The 12,662-nt window shown below is 38.4% G+C and overlaps 1 protein-coding gene across 1 annotated transcript in view; it reads right to left on the bottom strand.

Annotated features, from left to right (window-relative positions):
- The window catches only part of PDGFC (platelet derived growth factor C), a 253,255-nt gene that overhangs the window by 66,357 nt on the left and 174,236 nt on the right, over positions 1–12,662 (bottom strand). The window contains exon 3 of the mRNA XM_004708728.2: positions 4,760–4,940. Coding sequence (XP_004708785.1) covers positions 4,760–4,940 — 181 coding nt within the window. The remainder of the gene's footprint in view (positions 1–4,759; positions 4,941–12,662) is intronic.

Raw genomic sequence — 12,662 nt, 5'->3', positions numbered from 1 at the left:
ATATTCCAGTGCTCTTGAACATAAAGCTCTTTCTTATACACATATGAGTGTCTATGAATTTGTTTCTCTAGTCAACTGAAACTAACACACCTTCTCTTAGGTTTTTATTCATTGGGTACATAGACAAAATCAAGACATTATTGTCCTAGTAGTGTCTTGAGGATATGGGGAAAGATAATTGAAAAAATATTTCATTTAGCAATATATACCAATAACTAAATATTCTGCAAAGCTTACAATCTGTTCACTTGACAAATTTTTGATCATCAAAGCTTACATTTCTGCAGACTGTTAATAAGAGTACAATGAGTGCAGTCATATATAAAGAAAGATTGAAACTGGGATCAAAACAAAGCATATTGAAGAAGAAATTCAAGGTGAAACTATCATAGTCAATTTAAACTCCTGAGAATCACAATGTACAAGATTACAAAATTGATGTCAATGTACTCTTCAGCAAGGAATCACAAAATTAACCTACTATGCAATATAGGATTTGAATTCTACGCGCCTTTATTTCCAGCTCCATACTCTTTTTTTCTTAGATATACAGCAGATGAACGTTTGGGCCGCCTGTGCCATTTCTCCACCTGTGCTCGTTTTCTGCAGGCCACCCCAGGCCAACCTAATGCCTGCCTGTGTGCTGGTTCAAGCACCAGTTGACAGCAGCCCACTATGCTGTTTTAGCCCGAGTTTTCTTTCCCTGTAATATTTACAACGTATCGAACTATTTTAACAGCCATTTAAAAAGGTAATGAATTTGATTTCAATTATGAAATCTATGACTATATCTTTCCTAAAGTCTCTCAGATGCCATATCTGGTCTCGGTCTCGGTCACAGTATTTGGTCTCTGGTAGAAGTTCAAATCCAGGAGGTAGTCTTTTATAATCAAGAGGAAAAATACTGCTTTCTGGTAGATTCTAACTCATTCTGACCATAGGATTTCTCAAGGGTGCAAATATTTCCTGAAGCAGACTGCCGTAATCTTCCTCCAAGGAATAGCTGAGTTTAAACCTTCAACTTTTCTGTAAGCAATCTAGCCACCAAGTCCCCTTTAGCCAGTAGAGTGGGTGGTAATTGCATTGAACACACAGTTTTTTATCTCATCACAAGGATCACGAGCCTGATAAACATTCACAGATCAAAATACATTTTCCAGTGCATCTTCTCTTAGGTAAGCTGGGTAAAAAGACTGTATGATCATTTAGAACTCAAGTATTTATGGAAAGTCTATAACATATTCAGACTAAGCTAGTTGTTTTTATCTTTATGTATTATGTCACACTTAAACAACCCCTTGGGTTGCAAAACCAGATAACTCAGAGGGTCATAAATTCAAAACAAGACACCCTTATTAGTGGCACATGCACATTTTAGCCTTCGTTAGTATTAATCTGTGGCTCAAGAGTAAATTATTATTTATATACTTCTAAATTAATATAATATGAACCATGATTCATTTTAAATAAAAGGAATGTATATTTATTTTTCTCCTCAAATTAATTTTTGTCACAAGTTTGAGGTAAATAAAATTGTGCAATCATACTATTTGAATTCAAAGCAAAAAAAAAAAAAAGATTGTCAATTTGGTTTCATACCTAAGTGTTTAAGCACCTTAAATGGACTGTTCCCCAAATTGAAAATGTGGATCCAGTAACAATGTAACAGTGAAGAAAAGAATTCTCAAACCAACTTTGGTAAAAAATAAATCAATAAATTCATAAATTTACTTCTTTGTAAAAATATTATCTTAAAAAGACAGAAAACTGTTGGGTATCATCATAAAGATGATATTGTGAAGAACTTATATAGGCAAACTATTTGATGGATGTAAAAATACCTGAAATAATTTATAGATACCCTGGATGGTGCAAATGGCTAAGCAGCTAAATGCAGGACTGCTAATCAAAAAGTTGTAGGTTCAAGTCTGCCCAGACACTCCATGGGAGAAAGTTCCAGTGTTCTACTTATGGAAAACCAACCATGGAAAACCGTATAGAGCATAGCAGTGCTCTGACACGCGAGGGTTACCATGAGTTGGAACCAACTTGAAGGCAATGAGTTTAACTGAGAAAATTGACCAAGTTGCACAATCTAAATTGAAGTCAAATTTTAGAGGTATACCTTTTAACTTCAATCGTGCATAACAAATAATTTTATTACTAAATGAAAATTTATTTTAAAAATATTCTTAATAAATGCATAAAATCCCTTCATCGAATGTTTTTAAATGGTACTGTACTGACTTGAGTTTGAGTAATCAAAATATGAATTTTCAGTTTAACAATAACATTAACCAAAAACCCACTCTCGCTGACTGCTTCTGACTCCCAGTGATCCTACATTGACCTTCTAAGGCTGTAAATACTTGAGACTAGAGCGTCTCATCTTTCTCCCGATGCAGGGGGGGTTAGTAGAGATAAGACCAACAATGGAAGCACCAGGAGTAGAGTGCTTCCTTTTGACTTGGGGTCTTTGTGCTGAGACACTCCTAGATCCAGAGGAAGGCTCAAGATAAGATAGATTATACTTGCCCTAGAGCTGGGCAGGGGAGACAGACCGGGCTTTCTACTCCTGTAAAGAGGTCGAGGTTTCTGTCCTGTAGGGTTGGTATGAGTCAGCATTGTCTTAATGACAGTGAATTTTGGGGATTTCTTTCAGAGCTCAGACAGACAGCAAGCTTTCCCATTAAACTGTTGCCCTAAATTCAGACTTCTAGCGTATTGAACTGTAAGAGAATAAAGTTCTGTTTGCTAACCCATCCATTTGAGTTTCTTCTATGGCAGCCGTAGATTAGGAAAACAGACACCAGTCAGGAAGTCTTCCTCTTTTAATAATCATCTGGGGCGAGGTATGAACTCATAAACTACAGGGCGAAGGACGCCAGTCTGCCAAAGATGCCCCAGGTCTCAGATGCCAGCTGTAAACTGAGAGTCCCTCAACCTCCTTCACTTCGGATCGCCTGACTGCAGGTTCAAGGTTTCCCTCTCTCCTCATGAGGTTGGCAGCAGTAAGCTCTGAGGTCATGACAGCACCCCACTCTGCTCCACAGGAAGTCCCCCTTCCTTCAGATCCAATGCACAGAACTCAGGAAAGTGTTAAGATTACAGATCTAATGTCGCAAAAAGGACAAAAATGAAGAGCTTGCATGCATCAAAAGAGGACATGCCGTGCTGTCTATCACCAAATAGAAAGCCCATGGAAATTCAGTGGCCAGAGCTTTGATACTGGGCTCATGTGAAGTGACTGACTTCAGCTGCCAATACACCCTGCTCCCAAGAGGTTGAATTTACCAGCTGGCTCTTTTTGGCCTGTCTAGCATCTCTTAGCTGATGCTTCCTTAGCACAGCCTGTTATGTCGGTGTGGTCTGGCAGCCCCATCAAAGACATTTTAACCACTGGGAAATTTCCAAGATTTAGAGGTTATCTCTAAGAGCTAGGGACAACGACCATATTCTTACGTAAAGTTCATTGTAAAATTGACTGGATGAATAAGAAAAATACAATTTAAAATGAAATATACAATTACAATGAGTAGAATTCCAGCAAAGATTTCAACACTCTCCTTTTCTGGGCACACAAAAAAACCCCCAAACCAAGTAAAACTTCAGAGTCAATTCTCAATCACAGAAAGCCTACATAGAGTTTTTATGAGTGTAAATCTTTATGGAAGCAGACATCCTCATCTTTGCCCTATACAGCAGCTGATGGCTTTGAACTCCTGACTTGGTGGTTAGCAGCCCATTGCTTATCCCACAGCATCACCGGTACTATGAACGTTAGCAAACATTAGTAAAGGGTAAGCATCAAAATGACTAGGGAAATGGAGACAAGTAATTTTTGAAAATATATTTCAAAAATTTTGAAAATAAATTTCCAAATTGATTTGGAAAAAAATCAAAATTTTCATACTTCTTTAATCACTCCTATTTGTAGCACATATAAGAGATATATATTTTTTTTTGTTCAGAAGAGAATGATGCCACCTGACTTGGACTAAGGGGAAGTAAAATATTACCCCAAATATGCACTTTTAAGGTATTACACACATGGATTTAGTTAAAATATTATTGATGTCCATCAGTGCTGGCCCTATTCCACTGAAATATATTAATTTCAAAAATATATATGATTTTAAAAAGACTATGAGAGTAAAGCCACCTTCAAAATTCCTATCTTTAAAGTAAGAGTGATGTTTAGCAAAATACCATTAGTGACATTTAAGAAAAGTTCTTGAATCAATTTAAAATTGATTATAGTTAAATTAACTATAGTTAAAATATAGTTTAAAAAATAGTTAAAATATAGTTTAAAAAACTATAAATTAATTATAGTTAAAAATTAAATATACAAATTTGAAATTAATCGAGGAAGATATGATAGAGTTCAAATTTTGACAATAGTGCCACAAGGTTTCAAGATTAAGCAATAAACACATTTTCTCATTATTTAAAAGTGGAAATTAAATTCTCATGAAAAATCCGGATAATCATTTGGAGAAAAGAGGTGCTACAGCTCCCCAGCTCTTAGAAAAAAATACATTGTATTTTATTGCATTATGTGGCATTTAATGTTGCCAATCATCTACAGGGACTGAATTAAGGTTCTTCGTATTAAGTTGAATTCTGGGTGAAAGGGGATGAGGAGAGTTCCAAGCCCCATAGAAGGATTTTATATTTTGCCGTCATCCTTCCAATTGAAAGGGAGCGTCAGCAAACAGTGGACTCAATCAAAACACGGCTCTCAGATCGCACTTACTAGAGGGACAAGGTTGTAGTGGATGCGGAACCCGGGTTCAGAAGGGAAATACTCATCAGACACAAATCTGATCCTGATTTGATTTCCTTTGGAAATCTGTCTTCCCGGCACAGTACCAGAGCCACACCAACGTCCAAAGAGAGTTCCGTCACTGGGGTCCTCAACTTCGACAAAATCGTACCTGGAATGACAGAGAGAAAAGACAGATTCACCTGTCTGTGGATTCACAGTCTTCCTGCCTGGTGTCCAAAGCTATGAGTTCATGTGGAGTCCAACTGGATAAAGATAACAGTCCCAAAGTGGAAGTAGGAACCCACTAAAATCGTATTCCCATTTTAAGAAATAGGAGTTCTCAAGCACCAAATTTGTCAGCTAGTCACCTCAAAACTTACTGTTTTGAATGGACTTACCATATCTGATTTGTAATTTATTTAATTTGTCAATGTAATAATTTTCGAGTATGGTATGGGCACAATTTACTCCAACTTTTAATGTTCGTTGTTATTGCTATTACTTTCTGACAGTACTTGCATCTGGGATGCAAACTTTTCTGTAGGCGGTTGAATATGTATGTACATATCCTTCAAAGGTCACTTTGTACTGTACTGCCTCTGAAACCTTCCAGGTGTCCTCAGGCCAGTTAGCATTCTCTTTTTGATAAGCACATGTTCTGGATATTCACCATTGAAATGACCACCTTTCATAGTTACTTAAGACTGTATGACTCATACAAAAAATAGATCTTCAACATTTCTATTGTACACAGCATTGCACACAGTTTCTTAAACATAAGAAATATACGATTATTGCTTATTAACACAGACACTTTGGGTTAAGAAGGTTCGTATCAGCGATTAGCGGTGAGAGCTGTTGTAGATACAGGCGTTGCTTTGCCCCACATCTTTGGAAAAGCAGCTGGGATGTGGTTTTTTTCCTTCTCTACTCTTAGAAGTTTCCTTTGCTCTACTTTATCTACCCTAGAGAGTTGCTTACATTCCTGGAAAAGCTGTAAATTACTTGATTTGATACTTTTTGTTGGTCCTAGGCTGTGGTCTGCCCTGGGGTAGCTATGCGCCTGGCAGGGATTGATCAATATGCTATGCAAATAAGGTATCAAAAGCCTACTGAACAATTAAGTTTCTGTGGCCTAAGGAGAAGGGACTAATTAATGCTCAAGAGAGGAGTGATCGATCCATGACATTGGTCAATGCCTTGGACTTGACCTGCAGTGCATGTGCACAAGCAGTCTATCTGACAGAGGGTTTTCAGGCAGGAAACAGGAAGCAATGAGGGAGGTATAAAGGCAAGAGAAAACAGAGAAGCAGTGAAAAAAGAAACTTTCTTAAAGAATTGTAACTCTGGGCCACGTGCTGTGACAATGGAGACAGTGACAAGGCCAGAAGTTGTCCAGTGGCAGAGCCACCTGTAACATAGTTGGTGGTGACGGATGGCAGGGTGTCAGCAACCAGTTCTGATGGGGGCCAAGAAGAAGCCTATACAGAGGGGACAGCCAGAAAGGTTTTCTTCCGAGAGCTAAGAGGAGGCCTGCACAACCAGGAGGAGGTGTGCATGACTGAAAGAAGAGCCAGCTTGCCGGGACTGTAGGAGAGATGGCGTGGCCTCCCTGCACTGAAGGGAGGGATGTGCGCTCTTCAGGGGAGCCTTGGAGACTTGGCCCATGTTTCCGGATCGGATCTCAAGTTGTGGCCTGTTGATCCTGATTTCAAGTTGTGCCCTGCTATTTCCTTAATAATAAAGCATTGACTCTCAGTATGCTTTCTGAGTGATGCATGACATTTGTAATGAATAGTTAAACCTAGCAAAGGAGTAGAGCATGCCGTGGAAGGAGTGGCCAGTATAAGAATTGGTAAAAAGAGATGGGAGAGTGAAAGTATGTCTCACTTCCACCTGTAAGGATGACCTTGAGATGACCTTGATGATCAAGTCAGGATTCAGGATGAGATTGTTTAGCAAATTCTGCAAGGCTCCCCTGAAGAGTAGAGCACATCCCTCCCTCCATCAATACAGGCAGGTCTCTCCATTTCTCCTAAGGTACAAGGATCTTGGCTCTTGTAGTCACACACCATTTCCCAACTGTGCAGGGCTCCTCTTTGCTTTCTCAAAACCCCCTCAGAAATTATCCAGGTTCTAATATTACTATCACTAGCCTTTTATCTGCCCCATAGAATGATTCCGACATGCAGAGAGGCATTTAGGCTGTGTACCTCCTCTAACTTCAACGGGCAGGCGGAGACTTCACCTCTACACTAGCGCAAGATGAACTGCCACAAGGCCAAGGTCAGACCTGCTTCTACCGTCCATCCTTCTTTATCCATTCCGACACCTGCCATCCTTCCGGTGGGCGGCACGCTCCTCATCGGCTAGATTCAAAAATCCATTGCAGCGGCCACACAGAACTCACCGACACTACTCACATCTTTAAAAGTTTATTAGGGAAACTAACAGGTTGCCACAAGTCAGGATCAACAAAATGTTAAGGATATGTAGTCTTGTTCACAGTAGTGTTTTTTCACAGCCAGCAGTCACTTACTTGACCCTTTGGCCTCTGCCTTGTCTGCGGGCTGGCAAGCTGTCACTCTTAACCATTTCAGTGCTGAAGGTTCTGGTACATCTACTTCCCCCACTTGAGACAGGGATCTTACAAGCGCTTCACGGTGGCTTTTTCTTGATGGTCACAGGCTTCTCCGATGGCGCTCTTACACCAAGAGAAATAGCAAAACTGACCAATACCCTCTTAGTGTTTCACACACCCAGTTTGCATGATTCCACCCAATCATTTGGGGGGGTGGTGATTACAAAGACTCGGATAGAAGGATTTTACTGCACTACCTAAAAATATTATTGAAATTTCATATGCAAGGATGAGGGAATCTCACTATCCATCAAACATCCATCCCATAATCCTGATATGTTCCAAATATATTATTCATGTAGGTGAAAATTCTGTTTTCATCTATCCCTGCCTGTGTCATCTATCCTAGCACTGTTGTTCATATAAATCCAAATATGTCTTACACAAAATTGGTTTTTTAAATCTATATAATAAAAATGGTGTTGAAATTCAACTACCAAATGACCTGAAGGAAGTCTTCTCTCTGGAATTTTACTAAGAACAGTCATCGTTTTGGAAGACCACGTAACCAAGAGCCACAGAAGCAAGTTTTGCATCACAATTAAAATTGTTAACCACAGCCACGTTAGCTTTTCTCTGTCAAATTCAAAATGACTCTACTTAAAAGATGTGAATATCTATTTTCTTATATTCCTCCAGTGTGATTGTGCATGAACATTTAAGCATTGGCATACATATTACTTGGTGAATATTGCTTTGCTTTTGTTCAGATTTGGGCTGCCACGGCAAGACTGGCTGTTCTAACTCATCACCTGTTCCGTGGGAGAAAGATGAAGCTGTCTCCTCTATAAAGACTGACACTTTCTGAAACCCCACGGAGCAGGGTGCTACTTGGTCCTACAGGGGTTGTGAGTCACAATCAATTTAATGGCATCAAGTACAAATTGTGTTATTGTTTCTCCTTGATAAACACGGGCCGTTATATTTATTTTAAAACAGCTGTGTGTTTGTATGTTCTGAGAGACACAGATGAGGCTTTCTACGCCTGTAAAGATTATAGTCTCAGAAACTCTCAGGGGCTGTTCTACCTTGGCCTAAAGGGTGGCCATGAATCAGAACTGATACCATGGCAGTGGGTTTGCTTCTGGGGACGTTTGGTGTGTTTGCAGACATGACAACTTCTATATAAGTGGTTTTGCACAATCCTGAAGAGAACATTCAAACTTTTATTTTAAAAGGACAGTGTCATTTAGGTGAAAATCACTGGTAGATTAGAAATCTTAGTCCAGTCAATAGGAGACAATAATTTTTTTAAATTTCATGTGTAGTAAACAGAAAAAAGATTTGAAAAATGGACAAATATATAATGAGCTCATTTTTCTTCTAAATCATTCTTCTAAAGAGGTAGCCATATAACTCACCGATGGAATGTAACTTCACCAGTTTCAAACTGATTTTTCTCATCTGTAAATTAAGGATAAATGCTACTTACCTCTTAGGAATATTCTAAGAAAGTAAAATCAGGACAATATATGTGCAGTGCCTAACATACTGCTTGACATTCAATGGTCCCCCCCACCTTCACCTTGCATCCCTCACACCCACCTCCCACACATCTCTTTTAACATAACCTTGGGAGTTTGAAACAATAAAAAAGAAACCCAAACACCAAGTGGAGACAATGTTTTTGTTATATCCTATGAAAGTCAGGGCTATAAATTACAGATATGTAAACCAGCCGGCACAAGCACTTTGAGAGTTGTGGTGTGTGTGTGTGGTGAGGTGAAACGAAACACAGGTGCCTCGGGGCACAGCTATTTCAGATATGATTGATACCAAAGTTGATGATTACCGTTTTTATCAAAGGGTAGTTTTTATAGAGAGATTGTTTACATGGGAAACAAAGGTTCTATTCACAGAGAAACCATTTGCTCTGTGCTTGGTAGGTAAACCTATCTGACCTGGATTTCCACTGCTGCTCAGTTAAAGAATTTCAGGCCAGACCAATACCTCTGCCAGTATTTGTAAAGCATCGACTTTTGTGCAAAGTGCTATGCTAGAGTCTCATGATGGAAAGATGAAACTATAGATTCTTTGGGTTCAGGGTCCATAAAACACATTGCATGTACCCTAATCAGAGTATGTAAGAACTATTGTGGAACACTGTGTAATTTTATACAGCGGGATTAGGGTCAGTTTACAAAGGATTTGACATTTGCTTTGTCAGGGAATCCTGCCTGACCAGGGGTGAAAAGGGAGGGAAATGGAGATCCCTTCCAGTGACAAGCACCATGCCCAAGACTAATAGAAGGAGGAAAAGGCCAGGCATGTCCAACAGAGACTTGAGAACGGGAACTAGGGAAATAGATGGACATCAGATCAGAAGACGAAGTGTAGGTCACAAGCTCTTGGTATTTCCTAGTGTCACATTAGAATAGTCTGTAGGCCTGATGTTGTAATAGGTAGGTGCAGATTTAATAAACTTAAAGTTGTTTTACAATTTTAAAGTCAACAGTTTGATAAATGGAATTATACACACACACACACACACACACACACACACGCGCGCGCACACAGAAAAAAAGCTGGCTCTCCCTCCCTCCCTCCTTCCTTTATTTGAAGATCTAGAAATATTAATTATTGTTGGCTTTGACATGACACTAATGTTTTGGAATGTCAGAACTTGGGTCATCTTCAGGAAACAAGGCATCTACAGGCACACATGCTAATTTTATTGTTTTATCCTAAGCACCTAGACCAGTGCTTTCTCTTGTAGTAACCATGGTAACACTTGGCTCTCATTCTTGCAGGGCAACTTGGACCAAGGCCAAAGGGAAACTGTTCCATTAGATGGGACATGATCTTCCCTGCTTAAAACAAAAGGAAAAACAAAAAGGAGATCCTTATATGTTCATCTTCTTCTTCTCTTCTTTAATACATGGATTGCTTCATGTATTTACTTTCCACCGGAGGTTTCCAAATTTGAAACCCCTGCAATGCACAAGGCAGAGACCTGGAATATTTTAGATAAAGAAAATGAGATGGTAACTTTTTCTAAAGAAGTCAAGATATCTCTACTAACCATAGTAACTATGAAAGACATAACATTGTGAAATCACAGCCATCAGAGGAGAAATGTAGATGGACTGATACTAGCAAGTATTATTAATTGATTTTACATGTTAATGTCAATTTTTTTTTTTTAGACAAAAACGTTAATGTCAATTTTAATGTATCATATGATTTTTTAGAAGTTTACCATGACCTTCAAAGCGGTTTCTTTTAAATTGAGACTTTTCAGTGGTATAATCTATCCAAGGATTACTATCTTTTCAAGCTTTAGAGATGTAAACATTTATGCAATTAAGAAATAGAATTAAATGAAACTCAAGCTTAAAAATAACAGCAGTGCCAGATGAACAATCAGTGGCAGAGATGTTAAGTTTTCTGTTACAGAAGTAATTAGATTCTAGAATAAAAGACATGGAAAAATGAAAACTTGATTGAGTTGTTAAAACAACACACATGAACTAGTTTTTAAATTCCTTATAACTCTGTAAAAATGCTACAGTATCGATTATTTTAGGGACCGAGTTGGTTTCTGTGTTAGTATACTACATGCCTTTAAAGAAATGCATCTTAGCATTTTCTTTCTGCTGCTCTAAGCAGGCTCTTCATATTTTACTTGAGTTAAGTTGTAAAGTAAATGTTTATAAAGACAGAACTAAAATAAAAGTGGATGCATTTTGAATAAAAGGACCTAGATACGCACAATCAGAAATTGCACTGTTAGGACATTTCTCCCAAACCATAACTGTGGGATGAAAAATGGACACTTGATGAAGTCCGCAAGGAAGAGAAGGTCAGTGTATGATGATTTAGTGAAGGTTGGCGCACACCAGCAGAATCATATACTCTAATGTTAAAGCCTGAAGATGTGATTTGTATTTTCTTGATGTGACAATTCTTTCAAACACTCGCCAGACCCACACAGACATGTTTGCTGTCTCCAGATAAGGATTTCAGTAGCTCTTCCTACTGACAAGGCAAAGATGTTTGAAAAGACAGCAAAGGAGCTCTTCTCTCTCAGACTGACTGCAGACCTCATATTTTCCTATGTCTTCCATTAGTGAAATCTTTCTAAACTTGTCAGCGGTGAGCAAGGCATCACAGAAAGAATCTAAACACAACAATGTGCCCACCATCACACAATATCTTCATCGCATAATCGATTAAACTGTGGGAGTGAAAGCTGTGTGCATGGAACATTTTTAGTTCTAATTTCTTTCACTTCAGTTTCGAATGTCATCTGTCGTCTAGAAGAATTGGAAAATTATTTCAAATGGGCTATAACATTTGGGGCTTTGAAAGGTCCATAACGAAATCATCCTTCTGAGGGGCCTGAGAGATCGGGGCAGACCCGCACGCCTGTGGCTGATTCTACCCAGTATGGACCAGTGGTGGGACTGCCGGCCGTCTTCTTGGAAGCAAGGGAATGTAAGTTTTTCTGAGGCCGAAGTCTGAAGTAATAATAACACAGAACACAGGGTCTCAAATATCTGAGGAGTGACGTCTTCACATACACATGCACAAAGCCGTCAAGCACAGTACAATGGAACGTAATCTGATAAGAATTTATAAGTACAATTGATAGTTTCAACTAAGAATTTAGTACTAGTGTTTTCAAGTAAGAATTTATAAGTACAACTAGTATTTTCAAAAGCCTAGGAATATATACATGGCACACAGCAAAAATTCACTTAAACATTTTTCTTAGAGTACTCAATATTACATACATACAAAGAAAAAGAAAAAACCAGAGAAAAGCCAATGTCTTTTTTTTTGGTGAATTAAAGAAATGAGCAGAAATTAAAAAAAATAAGTGGAAATGACTGATATGGAGGTTAATTTAGATAATTATAATAACAATGAAAATAAAATGTACTCGAAAATACTATCACTCCATGGAGAAAACACATCCAACTGGTAATAGATTATTGGTGTATATCCAAAGTGAAATTATCATTGTTTTTCCTCATTTTCAATGTAATACGAACATGTTCTCATAAAAGCATAAATGTCTATGGTGAAGATATAAACATCTCTATTTCATAATACATCTTGGAATCAACCTATTGCCATTCTTAAGTACTGCTGAGTGGGTTCCAGGTAAAAAGAACCCTATGTACACGGACACCTTCTGATTTCCTATGTACAACTTTCCTAATGTCATCCCACAACCCCTCTGGTCTTCTGTCCTTCGCATTCAATGTATCAGATCTATTCTTGAGAACCTTAACTGGGATATAG

Source organism: Echinops telfairi, unplaced genomic scaffold (assembly GCF_000313985.2).
Source record: "Echinops telfairi isolate 266 unplaced genomic scaffold, ASM31398v2 ScPeMD7_5868;HRSCAF=6743_0, whole genome shotgun sequence".
Taxonomy (NCBI): Eukaryota; Metazoa; Chordata; class Mammalia; order Afrosoricida; family Tenrecidae; genus Echinops; species Echinops telfairi.
This window is presented reverse-complemented; position numbering and strand designations above follow the sequence as displayed.